At 40.8% G+C, this 19752-nt stretch overlaps 1 protein-coding gene across 8 annotated transcripts in view; it reads right to left on the bottom strand.

Moving 5' to 3' along the window:
• Positions 1–4160: 4160 nt before the first annotated feature.
• DCX (doublecortin) overlaps positions 4161–19752 on the bottom strand; it is a 398761-nt gene continuing 383169 nt past the window's right edge. For all 8 annotated transcript variants that reach the window (XM_061409497.1, XM_061409498.1, XM_061409496.1 and 5 more), the window contains one exon: positions 4161–12539. In XM_061409497.1, coding sequence (XP_061265481.1) covers positions 12483–12539 — 57 coding nt within the window. In that variant the 3' untranslated portion in view covers positions 4161–12482. The remainder of the gene's footprint in view (positions 12540–19752) is intronic.

The raw sequence follows: 19752 nt of genomic DNA on the forward strand, positions 1-19752 counted from the left end.
GGGTTTAATGCCTGGGTCAGGAAGATCCCCTGGAGGAGGAAATGGCAACCCATTGCAGTATTCTTGCCTGGAGAATCCTCATGGACAGAGGAGCCTGGCAGGCTACAGTCCATGGGGTTGCAGAGTCAGACACAACTGAGCAACTGAGCATGCACACCCGCACCACGCACCAGGAGCATGGAACATCCATAGGTAGCTTGTTAGAAATGCAGAATCTGCCCCCAAACCTTGAAAATCAGAGTCTATATTTTAACAAGTTCATCAGGTGTTTCTATCCACAATAAAGTTTGAGGAAGTGCTGGGAACTTCCCAGATGAAAGAATCACTGAGGTTTTTGTTAAACATTCAGTTTCCTTGGCCACTGTTCTGGAGTCCTAATCAAGTGGGACTGGGATGGACTCCCAGAACTTGTATTTGTGACAAGTACCCCGTGTGACTCATATCCCTGGGGAAGTATGAGGAACACTGGGAGAGTGGTTTATAAGGGTTCTTCCACCTTGGACATTCTGCAGTTCTGTATGCAGCTGGTTCATTACTGAGGATAGTCAGTGTGTGTGTGTGTGTGTGTGTGTGTGTGTGTGCATGCTCAGTTGTGTCCGACTCTTTGCAACCCCATGGACTGCAGCCTGCCAGGCTCCTCTGTCCATGGAATTTTCCAGGCAAGAATACTGGAGCAGGTTGCCATCTCTTCTCCAGGGGATCGTCCCAACCCAGGGGTCAAACCTGTGTCTCCTGCGTCTCCTGCATTGGCAGGTGGATTCTTTACCACTAGCGCCACCTGGGAAGCTGAGGAGTCAATAGTGGTACAGAATGCAAACCCCTAGGACTTACCCTTCTTTAAATTCGGTAAAGAATTTTCAGAAGCATCTAGGGCTATGCAGGTGGGGGATGGGGTGAAGGAAAAGGGATTACGCAACTGAAGGCAAGTCTTTTTGAGTGGGGAAAAGCAGCAGCCTCCAGTGTTCAAAGAGAAATTAACTGCTTACTCAACACTGTTTGCTTGAAGCAATCAGGCTTGATACAATCAGACTATCTGAAAGACCCTTTTGGAGCACTGAAAGGGAGGATCAGAGACAGAGAGGCAGCGTCTCTCCCATACTGGCAATGGGATCCAGGAGACAGGGCAGACAAGTTAACAAGGAAACCTAGGGAAAGCCTCTCCCGGAAGGGAATCACAATTTCCGAATCCTCAGTGAGGATGTGTGTCCTGACAAGGGATGTTTTCCCATTTGTTGAGTGTATTTATATAAAAACTTTAAGAAAGGTCTAAAAATGAAATCACATTTAGTTATATGTTTAACAAATCACCTTTATTTGGAAAAAGAAAAAAATTACATAAGATCAGGACTGCCCTGGAAAGTCCAGGATAGAAAGTCGCCAGTTTTTCTCCAAGTTAGAATTTGTTTTTCTTATAAATATGCCTTAAGTTCCGTTGCTGGTAGGTTTTGGCTACATCTGAGATTTAGACAGGTGGAGAGAATGTGGAAGGGCATTCAGAGGGTATTTTTCTGGGCAGAGAAAGAAGGGTAGACTCTGTCAGCAATAGTGAAGTGTGAATGAACACAGCATATCCAGGGCTCGAGTCAGGGGTGAGGCGGATAAGAAGGAGGCTGCTGAGCTGTCTGGAGCTGAGGACCAAGTCTGGTGACAAGGGAAGCCAGGACTGAATTGCTCAAGTCAGGGCTTTCCCTGGGTCGTATTCTCCCATATATCCTGTCGGCCCACAGATCCTGCCGATTCTGTATCAACTGCTCTTTCCTCTCTGCCTCCACTGCGTGCTGCATGCTAAGTTGCTTCAGTCGTGTCTAACTCTTTGCAACCATATAGACTGTGGCCCACCAGGCTCCTCTGTCCATGGAATTCTCCAGGCAAGAATACTGGAGTGGGTTGCTATTTCCTTTTCCAGGGGATCTTCCCAAACTAGGCATTCAACCCACGTGTCTTATATCTCCTGCTTTGGCGGGTGGGTTCTTTACCAGTAGCGCCACCTGAGAAGCCCTGCCTCCACTGCTCTGGCCTTGATTTAGGTTCCCTCATGTCTCCATCTGGATTCTAGCAACAGCTGCAAAGATCCACTCTCAGTATGTCTTTATGTATGCAGGGTTGTTTTTTTTTTTTTCTCTCTCAAGCTCGAAAGGGCTTTCTCCAGAAAACTGAATATATAAGAGATCTTATCAAAGTTAACCGCCTCCTGAGTCTTTGTTCTACTGGACAAAGATGCAAACCCCTCTAACTTAAATGATCCATGAGCTCATAGATGCTACTTAGGTGCTCACCGAGTCCTTGTGAAAAGGAAGTGGAATTCACAAAGGTAGGGGTTCTCAAACTAGAGAGGTTCCCAGAAACTGCCAGTTGTGGTGGGTGGTTTAGTCACTCAGTTGTGTCCCACTCTTTGCGACCCCATGGACTGTAGCCCATCAGGCTCCTCTGTCCATGGAATTCTCCAGGCAAGAATACTGGAGTGGGTTGCCATTTCCTTCTCCAGGGTATCTTCCTGACCCAGGGATCGAAACCTGGTCTCCTGCACTGGCAGGCAGATTCTCTTCTGACTGAGCTATCAGGGAATCCTCCAGAGGGCTTATAAAAACAGGAATTTCTGGGCCCCACCTCCCCAGTTTTTGGTCCAGTGGAGGTGGTGTGGGACCTGAGGATTTGCATTTCTGGCAAGTGCCTGGGTGATGCTGATGCTTTGTGAGCACTTGAAGATAAAAAGGAGAAGGCAATGGAACCCCACTCCAGTACTCTTGCCTGGAAAATCCCATGGATGGAGGGGCCTGGTGGGCTGCAGCCCATGGGATTGCTAAGAGTCAGACATGACTGAGCGACTTCACTTTCACTTTTCACTTTCATGCATTGGAGAAGGAAATGGCAACCCGCTCCAGTGTTCTTGCCTGGAGAATCCCAGGGACGGGGGAGCCTAGTGGGAGGCCGTCTATGGGGTCGAATAGAGTCGGACACGACTGAAGCAACTTAGTAGCAGCAGCAGCAGAAGATAAAAACCCAGTTTTATCTCTATATCCCCATGGTCTTTGCATAGGGCCACTGTTGAAAGAGGGCTTCCCAGGGGGCACTTGTGGTAAAGAACCCGCCTGTCAATCCAAGAGATGTAAGAGATGCGGGTTCAATCCCTGGATCAGGAAGATCCCCTGGAAGAGGGCATGGCAACCCATTCTAGTATTCTTGCCTGGAGAATCCCATGGACAGAGGAGCCTGGTGGGCTATGGTCCATAGGATCATAGAGTTGGACATAACTGAAGAGACTTACCTTGGAAGATAGTGACATTGTGAGAAATCAGCAATGAGAAGGGGATGAAGACTGGCCTGGCCAGTCTGATTGTTAGATCTTTCCTTTGGATTAGAATCACTAAGAAGTCCTCCCCATATACTTTCATTGTCTCCACCAAAGTGATGGTCACAGGGCTAGTTGAAAAAATACTGATTGGACAAAGCATTCCTAATCATCTCAATCCTTGGGAATACCTAGGATACTGGCAGTTTGCTTCGCCAAACACAGGTCAGATGCAAGCTGCAGGGTTGACCCTTATGGTGAGGTTAGTCAAACTATTTTCCAGGATCTCTGCTTCCTCTTTCTGTGCCCTTTCCTCCCTCCCTCCCTCTCCATCAATCTCTTCACAAGCCCAACACCTTGTGTTCTGTTAATAAAATCCTAACTGAGAAAAATACTCAATTAGTCATTTATGCCTGAAAGATACGTAGGTGTTCCCTCTCCTTGAGAGTAGCTGCAGATCAACCCTTGGAGAGAGAAAAGCCACACTGTCAAGGAATTGCAGGCAGCAGGAAAAAGTGTTTTGAAGGAACCCATATGGAATCTTTTCTTGGGCCTCTGAAATAATCGCAGTACTAGAAGTGACCACCTATTCTGATGGCATGGACTACACTTGGCTTATGCATCATTAAACATAAAGAGGTCATTTGATTCCTGCTCAACTCCGGAAGGGAGATCTGAGACCTTACATGTTGTAAATGTGCAGTGCTGTTAATTATGGTCTTTCCATCCCACATTGACCCTCAACTTCCCTATCTGTAAAATTAAGGGGTTGGACAAAATAATGTCTAAGTTTTTTTGTCAGCTTGGACATTTTGTGGTTATATGATCATCGGTTCAATGCTTCAAAAAAAAAAAAAAACCAGAGAGAATGTCAGCCAGAAATATTGAAATCGAATTTTATTTTTGGAAAATGACATTACACACATCTTGCAAATGTACACAGAAATGAGCATGAGATGAAGAACAGAGCTTGAGAGCCAAAATGATTGCAAGAGCAGCTCTGTGGCTGCCCAGTACCGAATGCTGTGAATCTGCAGCATTCACAGTTCACAACACGTTTCACACATGGAGAACTTCTCTAAGCTTTGAAGTCCTCTGACCAAAGAAAGCCCTCATCAAATTGTGGAGGGAGGAAGAGGGATATTAACAGGCACAGGAGATGAAAAGGGTCTGCTCCAGCTGGTTTACATGGGCCTCACCAAACCTACCAGTCCAAGTGGGAACAGCAAACCATAGAGGAGTATGCCTTCTTGGAACACTGCTTTTGCATCTCAGCCTAAGAGCAGGCTGGGAATTGCCTGGGAAACTGACAGCAGTGCACATAAACCCATGTCCTTGTCTTTTCTCACTGTAACTATTCTAAAGGGGCAGCTAAAAATCCCTAAATATCTATTGTCTTTCTCTTTTTCTAAAAAATAATTATTGGTCGTTGGTCAAGCATAACCTTCTGAGAGCCTCAGAATTGAATATCTCAGTGTTGAATATCTCAGCCTCAGTGTTGAATATCTCAACACTGCTGCAAGGATAAGTGTTGCCCACTGTGTTTCGATTATGGGTGATTCTGTGAATTATTCAATTTGCAATGTCATCAAATTGCCAAAGAGGCTCCCAATTTGCCACTGATTTTTATTCAAAGGTGAGCTGAGTCTTTGATCACAATGCCATTCCTTGAGAAATGGTCAATAACTGCTGAGAGACCATTGAGAAATGTCTTTCTTTCCTCCCCCCTTCTGGTTTGTTTGTTCTTTGCTGACTTTACTTGGCAAAAATTATTGGGCCTTAAATCAGTTATTTACAACCATAAGACATCTGGGAGCAGGGGGAGGGAGAAGGCAAGGGAGGGAAGAGGGACCACAAGGAAGAATATATTCTTTTCAGAGGTTAAAATGAGTTATTTAAGAAATGTGATGTACAATAATACCATGCATTTACTCTCCAAAGCTAGTCACTAGCAAGCTAACGCCTCTAACACTACAACCACCAATTACAGCTGTTTTGCTACAGTAACTGAGTTCTAACTACAGCTATAGGGTAGAAAGGGTGGGCTGTTCCATTTTGAACTTTATCCCTTTGAAAATGGCCATAAAAGCATTTTCTGTACAAGTTTAATGGCACAAAAAGGTGACTGAAAACATTGTAAAGAACTTACCACACATGAGAAATGCAAAATTCAATCAAAACATGCATTAGTTGTGTACAAGTCATAAGGGATCATTGGCTTCAAGCTGCAATATATTACAGGACCATACATTGGAGACATTTTGGTGTAACCTCTTACTTGCTCAAATCCCTTTAAGAGAACTTAGAAAGAAATGGCATTGGAAAGGGCATTCCATAAGGTCTTGCTAAGCAGTGACATTCCCAAGGGCTATGCACCCTGTTGAATAAATTAGCACCTGCAGGATGGCTTCTTTAGTGTCATTAATTACTTTTATATGGATTGCCTGCATGGGATCATGAAGAATTGGCATCAATAGTAAATGTTTAGGTGGATTTAGTAACAGAAGGAAAAATAAAATTTAATTATGTGAATGCTTCTGTTTATATTGTGGAATTGCTAAACACCCTTAACATTTAAACCAATCCCAAGTGCCTATAAGTTTAGCTTTAAAAAATTCAACATTTGGCAAGCCTTAGTGTTTATAAGATTATTGTGGAGAGCTTATTGTATAACAGTAAAAGTTAAAACAAACTGCCCCCCACCCCACCCAACACCCCTGTCCAGCCAAACCATATGACAGGAGAAATTACCTGTGGTCTCTCACTATATTATATTGCAGCTTTTAAAATTATGAGCAGATTAAACAAAATCAATTCATAGTATTTAGCTGGTATGAATCCATAGGTGGATTTTTCTGTTCAGCTGATTATTTTTCTGAGCATACTTCACTGCACTACAAAATTGTGGACTAAAATGAAACACAAAGTATTCTGTACAATGCTTGGAAGGCAAAGACTCAAAGATATGTGAGCTATAATGAAACTGTGTGTGAGGATCTGCTTCAGTGAATTACAACTGAAAATGTTGGAGAAAGGGCCAGGCTCGGATTGCTCCCCACCAACAGACTTCTAACGGGACTCTCGTAGGATCAGGGCTCATTAAGTCTGGAAATAACTACTCATCACCAAGGCAAAATCACAGGGCTAAGAAGAGGTATATATTCAATAGTTAGATAAGGAGGAAGGAAAAATTAAAAGAGAGAGAGAGAGAATTGCAGAGGACAAAGGATAGATGTCTATAATGTGGAAAGTATAAAACTGAGAGCAAATATGGTGAAGTAGAGAGAGAAAGAAAAGACTGAGATACACAGGGGAGGTAAGGTAGAGAGTGGCAAAAAAACATTGATTTCCTCAGATTATTAACCTAGAAATGAGAAGTTCCAATACTTTAAAGTCTTCATCTTAGTTTACAAGATGTTTGCTCTGACTTCTCTGTGCCACCTTTCCTTGCCCAACTAGACTGTCCTTTTCTTGGGAGCAGGAAGATGCCTTAATTCCCGATGAGAATTCTATACCCCCCAGCCCCCAGCATCCAAGGTAAGACAAGATAGCTTCTGATTCCAGAAGATGTTGAAGCCTATAAACTAAGGAATAAAATGTTAGCCAGTTAGAAGGGGTAGGTGATTCAAGAGTCTTGTCATATGATAACCAGTGTCACACTAGGAGGCCTGAAAATAAGCAAGAAGCTTATTTACACTCAACTCAAAAGATTGAATGCAAAGATCACACTAGAACTGTGGGGATAGAGACAAGTTTGGAGACCAGAGTAGGAGAGACAGAGGAAGAAATCACCCTTTCCTGAAGAGATAGGAGGAGCAGAATTCTTTAGCCAGATATACTGAAAGGTTGACTGATGGAGAAGCCTTCTTGTCTCTGAAAAGAAAAAGAAGAAGGGGCTAGGTGAAGCTGTTAAGTTTCAGCCCATAGTAGGTTGCCTGCTGGAGCCAGTGCTCTGTGGGTTTAGAAATGCATTTTCTTTCCTGAAGATGTGTCTTGCCTGCTCTGTAGCAAGAACCTCCAGCCTTATATCTACTAGGTAAGTGAGTTCTGCTAGACAGAGGAAGAATAGAATTGGGAATTCGTTTTTAAGAAATGATTTGTGTTGTCTCAGTCCATTATCATGCCACTTAGAGCTGACTAAGGGCAATCCATTGAGTGTTAACATCATCAAACTGGGTCTGGGCCACCCAAAGCCAGAGAACCTGCTGGAGATGTATCTCTAGCCAAAAGGTAGGTGAGCGGAATCAAGGCAGTATCCTTGTTCCAGGTGGTCACACCTGTAACGAAGAGTCAACCCTGCATGGGATCATAGAACTGTGGATGAAGCTACATATGGGGTCTCCTTCTTGGGCAGAGGCAGAGTGTAACAGCCTCAAAGTTTCACATCAGGAGAGAGACCCAGGAAGCCCAACAATTGTAAGGCTCCATGGCTACATAGGAGGTCTCAGGTCATTTCTGGCATGTCAATTGCTAGGTCTTTATTCTCTCTAGGTTCCCAGTACTAAAACATTAGGACTCTAACCCCTTGCTAGTCCCAGATGAGCTTCAAAACACTGATGGTTTACTTAGGAAGCCAGCCTAGGCCTCTAGGTCAAATCCCTTAATGCAATGACAATACAAGAGTGAGGCCTGGTCTTAGAAATCCAAATGACTTCATGTGGCCAAGGACAGGTTCCAGTGGCTTTAAAAGAAAGAAATATGCATGTTTTTTTATTTCCATGGTAAACTGGACAGTAGGGGGAGGTCATTCAAACACCACTATCCCACTGTATCTGTCTGGGAAAGTCCCTTGGCACAGATGTTTTTGAGGAGCATTGAGCTGGGGGAACATTCTCATCAGTGTGCTGGAGCTCATCTTGGAGACATGGCATGCTTGTACCCTTGTCCAAGGGAGATATGTGTGTGTGTGTGTGTGTGTGTGTGTGTGTGTTTAAGATAAGCTATTCAGAAATAAATCTGAGGGGGATTAGGGACACGTCCATCCAGAGTACTAAAGGGACTAAGAAGCTGATGTAATTTTGACCAAGGCAAACATTCGATTGCTGGCCTAAGACTTGGGTTGGGTGGCTCAAAGAAGAATCTGGAGATTCAAACCTGCTCTTCTTGCCTTCTTCCGATAACAACACATTTCCTTTAAGGTTCCTTGGTTACCACTGAGGGAGGAGGAGAAGCAACAAGGAGAGAGAATTTCCAGAGGAGTGGGGTAAGCCTGGAAGGAGGTCTTTCAGAACTAAACTGATGAATACCTAGTTCCCAGGAAGAACCTCACTGTGGGGAAAGCTACATGTTCAGACCCCATTGCCCTGGTTTCTGCCATGGAAGGCAAAATACTGTAGATTAATTAGTCTTCAATGAAATAAAAAAACAAATCATTGTCAGGGAATGGTGCTGTGCTGTGCTTGGTTGCTTCAGTCGTGTTCGACTCTTTGTGACCCCATGGACTGTAGCCTGACAGGCTCCTCTGTCCATGCGGATTCTTCAGGCAAGAATGCTGGAGTGGGTTGCCATGCCCTCCTCCAGGCCAGGGAACGGTAGCCACACTCATTTAAAAAATACTGAAAAGTCATCTCAGAAAGTCAGGATAAACAAAGCTATTATTTTTCCCTCTCTCCCTCCCTTCTTTCCTTCTTTCCTTCTCCTGCTCTAGGAACAAGAAACATTTACCTCAGCCTACAGAGACCAACCCGTATGAGATGAGACGAAGTGAACTGACAGGAGAAACCAGTCTTCCCCCATCCCATTTGAACAGAGCAGGAGCTCTGGGGACTGTTCTGAGGACTCCTCAAGGTGGGCAGGGATCCCAGGTGCTTGATGGACGAGGGCAGCAACCCCACTATTCCTATTGGTCCTCAATGCCTGCTTCTCTCTGGGGACATCTGCAGTCCATGTGGATGGCAACCATGTGAATATAGGGAGAAAGAGCTGTATTAGGTTGGTGGGTGGATTTCCCACTGAGATCAGGGCAGCAGCATATGGCTCCAAGATGCAACATGACCCTGGGAAAGAATTCTCAGGAGCCTAGTGGAAGGCAATACAGTTCAGTGGGAAAGGCCTTGGAATGAGAGCCAGGAGATGTGGGTTCTAATCCCAGCCCTGCCCCTAGCCAGCTGTGTGACCTTGGGGAAATTACTTTACTACTGCATCTCCGTTCCTGGCCTGAAAATGAGGAATTTGTAGTAATGATATGATCTGAAGATTCCTTCCAGCTTGAAAACTGTATGATTCAGTCTAGGCTAATACTAAAGTCTGTAAGGACACAAAGCAGTCATGCTAATGGCTATCCTTTCCAAAACAGTGAAGAGAAAAGGACCTTTTCTCTCAATTTACCCCTAGTTAACACTACTTATGAAGTTGTTCAGCCCAGCCCCATATATACATTTTCCCCTTCTTTGTCCCTATTTCTATTTCTGTAAGGGAGAAAAATCAGGAGGTAGGAACAAGCAATAGATGGATTGTGTGTGTGTGTGCATGTGTGTCTAAGAGGGAGGGAGAATGCGGGGAGTGGTGGCAAATCCTCGCTGACTGACTTGCTATTTGCTGACTGTGCAGAAGGTAATACAACAGGACACTTGTGGTAAAACTGGATTGGGTAAAATTGAGAATGAATGACAGGACTGAAGGAGCTCAGTAACAACCAGATTTTTTCTCTTTTGCCTTGAAAATGGGCCAATTTAAAATGCAGTTGTTAAAGGCTTGAAGTTTGAACTAGACCCAAGTCCCCTAAAGTGGCAGTACAGAAACATTTCCTTATTATTTATTTTTTGAAAGATAGAAATTCTATTATTATTATAGACGATAATAATAGAAATGCATTGATTATTATAGAAGGTTGAAAGATCATTCTGAGGAAAATATGGCCACTGAATATTTTCTAATGGTACATGTGGCACAAGCAAGGTAACGCTCAGAGAGGTAGCCTAGGGTGTGGACATAAGGAAATCTGAGTTTCTCCTCTGGTCCTGCTCTTTACCAGATGGTCATTTGGCTGCCTCAGCCTGCCTTTCATCTTAAATTGAAGGAATTGGACTAAATGATATCTAGAGAAAGACTGGGTGGAATCTTTGGGGAATCTGGTCTGCAATTTAGATACTGACCTCCTACCATTCTCTACAGCCTCCAACCCAAGTACCATTTTTTCCTAGTTAACTACAAATTTTTCTGGGAGGCACTAAGCAAAACTTTAGCTTCCAGAAAGAAGTAGCGGGTAAGTAAAATGGGCTTCTTAATGATTTCTAACAGCTTACAAATAAAGGAGAGTGGGCAAAAAGAGATTCTTATACTTTGGGGTTTTTCAATGACCAGTTTTACCAGGAGTCAGTACCACCATCATCTGGATTTTCCTTGTAGCTAAGGACATCTGAAGCTTGTCTTGGGGCATCTGATCTAACCCTTCCATCAGTGCATTTCCTGCTACACAGTGCACATCAGCAATGCCATAAAGTTGCCACTGATTAATGTCAGGGTGTCCTGTAATATCTCCTAAATATGAATCAGTTATGTGTGTGCGCATGCATGCATGTGTGCGCGTGCGCGCACGCACAAACACACACACACACACACACACACACACACACACACACCCCAAGCTCATTCCAGTTAAAGCAGAGGAACAAATGCAAGTCATTCAATAGCCAAACAGCAGCTTGACTTTGAATGTTGCACCTTTCCAACTATCTGAACAATTACTTCATATCTGCTAAAAGCAAACACAGAATTGGCATGCATGGCTTTTACTTAAATTTAGTTGTCTTTGCCATTATGGGCTATGATTATAGACAAAAAGCAGTGTTATGAACCTGTACCTCAAAGACTGAGAACTATTTCAAATGATCAGTCCTTATAGCAAAGAGAAAGGATTCTGTGTCTTCAGTATGAAATATCAGGAATATAGATAAAAAAGAGCTGCTTAAAATATGCCATAACATTTCATTTAAAATATAATTAGAATGTCTGGTCCACATTGAAATTATTAATGTAAGCATAACTGTTAAAAAGTTATCAAAAGACTGATTCTATTGAATTGGCCTCTGCTATTCATTTTGTTTTTTTTGTTTGTTTGTTTTTTTTTTTTTCCTGGAAGTTTCTGTTTGGCAGTGACAGCATGATTTCTAAACTACATTATTCTTCTGCATTTTTTTTGGTAAATTTTCTGCATGTGTTTTTTAGACAAAAGAAAAATCACCAGTTTATAAAAAAGGAGCCTGAAGAGTTTGCTCCTGAAATACAGACACAAGTTTTTATAAAAAGGATATTGGTTTCTTGCTATAAAAAGCGACTGAAAGGTGTCAGACCTGAAAACAAATTCTCACAGTGTTTTCAGTGTTGGCTGTTTACAAGGCATTCAATAGAACAGAGATAGATGGATACCGTAGAGTTTGTGTCCTAACTCGCTAGGTTAGACAGCCTCTTAGAGGGCCCAGGTATATGAAAGTCCCTCACCCCCAACTGTTATTAATTGCTTATCGACTCTAAATTGCCCCAGTGGAGATGTTGACAAGGAATTCACTGTGCTTTATAAACACTATTGAAATGTCTACAGTGTTTTCCAATTTTGCCTAGTCTCTTTAGCCTATCCTACACCAAGGTCCTAAGCCTTTGGTGTCAGAATGACAAGTTGCTGGTGTTTCTCCCCCTTGGCAGCCAGAATTAGTGCTAAACGACAAACTAGAGTTTCAATCAGGAGTGAAGTGCCAGGCTGGGGAGCTGCCTTGCCGTCCTCCCAGGATCCTCCAGCTTTCTTGAGATGGGGAGACGAGGGACGCTTATGTTTGTCACTCTTGGAGTTGCCAATGCTTTTCCCCTCCGCACCCCCACACACATCTTAAGTGCTATGTGTGTAAACAACTCTCTGCAGAGGGAAGACTGTCACAGATGAGGAAAGCGAGATGGGGGAAAATAATGCGGGTGCCTAAGGATCCAATAGAAAGATCATGGACTAGTACATTTTGCATCCCTGGAAAGTTACCCCCAAAAGGATGGTTATCAATCTATCTCTTGTAACTGGTAACTGTGGATCAGTGGCCCAGAGGAGAAATCACAGGAAAATAAACCCAAAATATTACAGTGTGTTTTTAAAAGTAACAACAACAACAAAATAAAAATTTGAAAGCACCAATAGCCCTGTTGGACACTTGAGCAGAAGTACCCTATTGTAACGGTAAGCTTGCATTTGTACTCTGGACTCTCTCCTCCTTCACATGGAATCACCAAGTGAGTCTGAGTCATCCAAGGACAGAGGCAGGTACAGGTCCTGTAAGATAAGAGATAAAGTTAATTCTCCTTTTCTTAACACTTTGGGCTCTGCAATGGGCAAGATTACGTGACTGCTTTTTTTTAAATTAATATTTTCTCTAATTGTTATTTTGAAATTAGATTCACAGGAATTTGAAGTACAAGGAGGTAGCTTTGCACAATGTATCCTTCATTCAATGTCCCACAGTGGTAACAATCTTGCAGTTTTCCATGCATTCATGTATGTGGATGTGTGTGTGCGTATGTGTGTATAGTGTAGTCATATGTGACTTTATCATATGTATATATTTGTATGACCATCATGACAGTCAAGATACAGAACTGTAGCCTCACCAAAGGGCTCCTGCATGTTACCCCTTTATAGCCACATCCACTCCTCCCCCATCCCTAAGCCTTGGGAAACAGTGTTCTGTTTTCCATCGCTACAATTTTGTCATTTCAGATGTTATATAAATGGAAGCATACAGTATATAACCTTTTGAGATTGGCTTTTCCCATCAGCATAATTCCCTGCAGATTCATCAAGCTGCTGCCTATAAGAGTAGTTCACTCCTTTATATTGCTGAGCAACATTCCATGGATGTACCACCGTTTATTTAACCATTCATTGGTTGAAGGACATGTGGGATGATTCCAGTTGTAGGCTATTATAAATAATACAGCTATAAACATCATGTACAGGTTTTTGTGTCGACATAGTTTTCACTTCTCTGGGAGAAATGCTCAAGAGTACAATTTATAAGTTGTATATTAATTACATGTTTAGTTTGGTAAAGACTGCCATATTGTTTTCCAGAGTAACAGTACCATTTACAGTCTCACCAGAAAAATATTAGTGATCTAGTTTATTCACATTGCCACCAGTATTTGGTGTTTTCACCACTTTTTATTTTAGCCAGTCTTGTGGGATTGTAATGATATCCCATTGTGGTTTTAATTTGCATTTCCCTGATGTTAAACTAACTAATGATGTTAAACATCTTTTCATGTGCATAATTGACATCGATAATTTCTCCTGAGTTCAGTTGAAGAAAACATTCCTCAGAAGTGTTTCTTCATGTCTTTTATTCATTTTTAACTGGATTTTTCTTATTGTTGAGTTTTAACAGTTATTTTTATATTCTATATATGGCTTTGGTTAAATACATGGCTTGCAGTCTTATCTTTTTTATCTTATCTTTTCATAACTTTTGCATAGTCTTTGAGAGCAAAAATTTTTAATTTTTATGAGGTCCAATTTGTCTAATTTATCATTTTTTCTTTTACAGGTTGCACTTTTTGTTGTAATATCTAAGAACTCTAGCCAAACATCAGAAGATTTCCTCCTGTATTTCATTTCTAAATGTTTTACATTTACAATTATAATCCATCTTTTAGTTAATTTTTATGTAAGATGTGAGGTTTAGGTTGGGATTTTTTTTTTTTTTTTTTTTGCCTAAGGATATCCAATTCCTCCAGCACTACTTATTGAAAAAGTTATCTTTCTTCTACTCATTGACTTTCGCACCTTTGTCAAAAATCAGTTGTAGATATATAAGTGGATTCATTTCAGACTTCCAGAGAGCTGCCAGACCCTGAACAAATGGATAACCCCAAAAATGTACCCCATCACCTAATTCCAATTTATGTCTTAATACTTCCATTTCCCACCAATAACTAGGATTCATGACTCCAATACTGCCCCAAGTCTTGTTTATGTCTTGAGGAGATGGGATGATATAGCAAAGGTTTTTTCCACTGTTCCCAGAGCTCTATTTGGAGATCCTTGTGATTACTTGTAGACTTACTTCCCATACGGTCTAAGTCAGTGCTTTTCAAATCTCTCTCTCTCTCAGTCTCTCTCTTTCTCACTTCTTGTTTAAATTTTCTATTCAAATGAAATTTTTCTTGGAAGCCAAATACATGAGACAAATGGAAGCGTAGTTGTTTTGGTCAAATCAGACATGGGGGAAGCAGAATCTCATCCATCCCCAAATGAAGTACCGTTTAAAAACCACTCTTTTCATTTACATTATCAGCAAGATACTAAAGGAAACTGGAAATTTGAGGGTCAAGTCTCTGGGTGATTAAGAGGCTGTCTTTGGTATAAACACAGAACTTCAGTAGAGAACTGTCTAAGAGAATTAGAGAATGAAACTTCTCCTTGAGGTAAAAGAAAAAGTAAAGATGATGAAGGGGGACAAGAATAGGGAGGAGAGGGACTTATTTATCTAACATTGAGAATGGTTTTTGCTGAGAAAGGATAGGAAGTCTGTTAGGCCACTTAGAATGGAAACAGAAGTAAAGTATACTCAGGAATCTGAGGGTGTAGTTAAGTAGTACTCTGACACTGAATAAGTCTTTAAGTCTTGGTTTCTTCATCAAGAAAATGCAGAATGTACAATCTGTAAGGTCTCTACCAACTCTGAGGACACTCAAAGAAAGACTGAATCATTAAAACACACACACACACACACACACACACAACAAAGGCAACTATAGCAAATGGATTCACTTCTCACCAACCTGCCATCCCTACACTGGAAATCAGGGGTTGGAAAACTTTTTCTGTAGAGGGCTTGCTGACAATAGGAGGGCAATAAAAACATGTAGAATGGAGTTGGGGCAAAGTGGCATACTATGGAGTTGCATCTCTGAAGGGGTTTAGTTCTCCAGAAATTGAGTAGAGTGAAAATTGGACATAGTCAAAGTATCTTTGAGCCTTAGACTTTAAGAATAGTGGGGAGACTCTCTAAAAATCTGATCCTGCATAAATGCAGTAACACTGGAAAAAATTGTCAAAATCAACATTTTCAGAACTCTAGAAATTAACCAAAGGCTTGCAACAACCCCAAAAGTATTTCTTCAAGAAAAATGGCTGACTCTCAATAAGAATAACAAAGTTTGTGGTGCTTTAACTGGTCCTATTTCCATTCTCTCTCTCCCTAGCTCCAGGATATATTTGCAAACCAACAGCCTCAGAACTACAGTATCTGAAAAATAGCGACCTAGACACCACTAGAGGATGCAGAATGGAACTGGAGTTCCCCCCAATGCCATATTTCCAGACATCTGTCACTATTTGACCTGTCAGTTGATTCCCACTTATGGGGCTCTTCTTTATTTGACCTGACTCAGAGCACACTCACTGTGAACAGCCTTTACAGGCAGCATTACTCAATTGCAATTGTTTAAAATCACAGCTGCCTGATGTGGGGGAAACAGTTGGGGCAAATGAAGCTGCTCAAAACCTTAAAAGGAAAAGCTGGAGAATTCATGTCCATAGGGGACTTTGAAAATCTCTGACAATATTTCCAGGAATCTCTAGGGCCAGGCACATGTTCAGGGTGTATTCTCAAAAAAGACCTGAGAAATTCTTAATCTCTCACTTCTGGTTGGCCTTGAGGCCTTGAACAAACAGCAAGTGAAGGCTAAGGCAAGCCGCCTGACAGCATTGAAATCAGGCTCCAACACACACACACACACACACACACACACACACACACAGCCCTTCAGCAGAGGCCAGGAGACTTACTGAATCAAAGTATTTAAGGAAATCTAGCAAAATTATCCTTCAAGAATGAAGAAGAAATCAAGGTATTCCCAGATAAACAAAGACAGAGCTAGCAGACATGTCATATAAGAAATACTAAAGAGAATCCTCCTGAGAGAAATGAAAGGACAGTAACCCACATAACCCATATAAGTAACACACGTAACCCACATAAGAAATAAAGAACACTGGTAAAGATAAATACATAGGTCAAGACAAAAGAAGTTATTATAAATTTATTTTTCTAACTCTTTTCTTCTATTATCCAATTCCAAAGACAACTGCATAGAATAGTAATTATCAAGGTGTGTTGGTGGACTTATTATGCATGAAGATGTAATTTGTATGTGAATAAGAACACAAAGGGGTGGGGGATGAACAGAGATATACAATAGCAAAATTTTTATATCAAATTGAAATGAAGTTGATAGTAATCCAAAGTAGATTGTGTCAAGATGTTAATTGTAATCCGCAGGGCAACCACTAGGAAAATAACTTGAAATAAAATTAGTAAAAATACAGCAAGGAAATTAAAACGGTATACTGGAAAAATATCTATTTAACACAAAAAGGACAAACATCCAGGAGTGAAGGAACAAAAAAGACATACACAAAATAGCAAATGGCAGACGTAATCACTAATTTACCAACAATTACATTAAACGTAAGTAAATTAAGCACTCAAATGAAAAGGCATAGACTGACAGAATGGTTTTTAAAACATTCAGCTCTATGCTGTTTGAAAGAGACATAATTTATATTCAAAGACATAAATAGGTTGAAAGTAAAATTATGAGAAAGATTTATCATGCAGTTAGTAAGCAAAAGAGCTGGAGTGGCTTATACTAATGTCAGAAAAAAATAGATTTTAAGGCAAAATCTGTTACTGGAGACAAAGAAGGACATTCATAATGATAAAATATAATTAAAACATATCTGTGCTTTAACAACAGAATACCAACATACATGAAGCAAAAATTACTGAATTAAAGCAAGGAATAAAGAATTCAACTGTAACGGTCAAAAACTTCAATACCCCATCTTCAGTAATGGATAGAATAACTAGGCAGAAGATCAATAAGGAAAGAGAAGACTTGAAAGACAGACACTACAAGAAATTATACATCTAACCATTCTGTCCAACAACAGCAGAATACACTTTATTCTCAAGGTCCCATGTAACGTTCTACATAACAGATTATATGTTAGGCCATGAAATGAGTCTCAATAAATCTGAAAGGGTTTAAAATCATACGCAGTATGTTCTACAACTACAATGGAATTAAATCAGGAAGCAATAACAGAAAGATATTTGGGAAGTTCACAAATATGTGGAAATTAAACGACACACTGCTGAATAGTCAGAAATCACAAAGGAGATTGGAAAATACAGTGAGATAAAGGGAAATGAAATCACAGTATACCAAAAGTTTTGGGAAGCAGCTAAAGCAGTGTTCAGAGGAAAATTTACATGAAATGTTCAGAATATGCTAACTCATAGAAACAGAGAGTAGATTAGTGGTACCAGGGGTGTGGGTAGAGGAGAAAGAGGCTGTGACTAACAGGCATAGGGTTTCTTTTGAAAGTGATGAATACATTCTTGCATAACTTTGTGATTATTCTAAAAGCCACTAAACTGGACATTTTATTTAAAAAGGTGAATTTTATCTCAATAACATGTTGTTCTAAAAAGTAGTACCTTTGAAAAATCCTTCACATTGACAATTGAATACTATATATTTCAATTTTACTTTTTAGTGTAGTTGAATTATAATGTTGTGTTAATTACTGCTGTATAGAAAAGTGACTCAGTTATACATATACGCTCGCTTTCATAGTTTTCCATTATGGTTTGTCACAGGTTATTGAATATAGTTCCCTATGCTGTACAGTAGGACTTTGTTGTTTATCCATTCTGTATACACCAGTTTGCATCTGCTAATCCCAAACTCCCAATCTAACTCTCCCACCCCTCTCCTCCTTTGCAACCACCAGCCTGTTCTCTATGTTTCTGGTTCTGTTTCATAGATAGGTTCTGAATCTTGTTTATGTGACTCCTGAGCAGGTAACCCTATATAGCAATATGCATATATCGGTATATAGCGTATACAGTAATATTCAGTGTGTAATGATGTGTACAAATGTAAAATACAGTTTTGTAGTAGTTTTGCTCTATGACTATATTGTGACCACTGATGAATTCCATAAATTTACACATAAATGCAAGTCCACTGTAGTAGAAAGAGCACAGGATTAAGAGCCAGGAGAACAGTCCTAAGCCTAGCTTCCTCTTTCAGGATCTTTGCTTTTATATCTGAAAATTGAGGAAGATGAAGACTATAAGATCTTTATGTTTTGTTCTAGCTCTAAAATTCTATAAAATATAATGTGGACCATTACATTTTGCTTTTCTCTAGTTATACCAAAGCCAGGGGAAGGGAGGCAGGCACTGCCAAGTTAGTGAACTCCCTGGGCAGTCTTCAGGCCAGCACACGAGGGTCTTTTTTCATTATGGAAGTCACTTTGAGTCCCACCACACTGAACACTGAACCATTGGACTTCAGTGTAGCTCTGAATCATTCATGTAATAGACACTTTAGTGTAGTTGGTTGGCTAGTGAAAATAATTATCTGAGAGGATTGTGGAAATAATTATCTGAGAGGATTATTCCAGACTGTTATCTCAGAGGAAGAGGAGACAGGCCTGGGGTAGAAATGGGAGGCTACTCCACTTGCAGCTGCTGTGACTTGTAATGGGTGTGGTGAGACGTAGGCTATGGAGAAAATCCAGAGGACTAGGCCTAGGTATGAACTTCCTTACTTCTATCCTCCATCAATTTCTTTAGTATTCAAAATATATTTTCTTGTATGAGTAGGACACTGTTCAGGGAAAGAAATTATCTCAACATTCTGTTTTTGTTGATTGATATGTAGAAATACAGAAACACACATATTGCTTAACAATACAAATAATTTGCACCTGAAATTCATTTGCTTAGTCCCCTGGAGGCCTACAGAACAAAATGTTTGTAACAAATACAGCTGTGCTGGCGATACTATTGCTTTAGAGAAAACAAAAACTTGGTCTCTGGTCCAAGAAGCTTATAGTCCAAAGGAAGTCAGAGAGAAGTTTTGAGAAACCTGGCTTCCAGTTTGGGTTTGCTTTTTCCCAAATGTGCCCTGTCCTTTTCTGATGGTGTGGCTTTGTTCTTGCTGATTTTTTTTTTTTCTGAAAGCTGGAATGCCCGTTCTCTTCACCAGCCATCAAAAGCCTACCCAGGCTTTAAGGTTCCAATGTCGCCTAGTTTGTAAAGCTTTTCTGTCTCCCACAGTTGGATGTCTTTCCTCCTCTCCTTTGTGCTCTTGCAGTTTTTTGTTCACTCTTGATTACACTACCAAAATCCACTTAGAGTGGTGTCTGTGATTTAAGGTTCAGGACCCTGCTTTATTCATCAAACTATCTCTCTAAGCACTTCCAGGATGACAGAAGAAAAGAGTTTGGAAACACAGAGGATAATGTATATTTAAATAATGTTTGTTATGTTTTCAAATACTATGTCAAATACGTTTTCCTTCAATCTCCAGGCAACTTGGCAAGCAAAATGCCTCCAAATTTAAAGCTATGAGGGTGATCACTAATCTGGAAATTTTTTTTTAAATAAATGAAAAAGTTTCCTTGC

This window comes from Bos javanicus, chromosome X (assembly GCF_032452875.1).
Source record: "Bos javanicus breed banteng chromosome X, ARS-OSU_banteng_1.0, whole genome shotgun sequence".
NCBI lineage: Eukaryota > Metazoa > Chordata > Mammalia > Artiodactyla > Bovidae > Bos > Bos javanicus.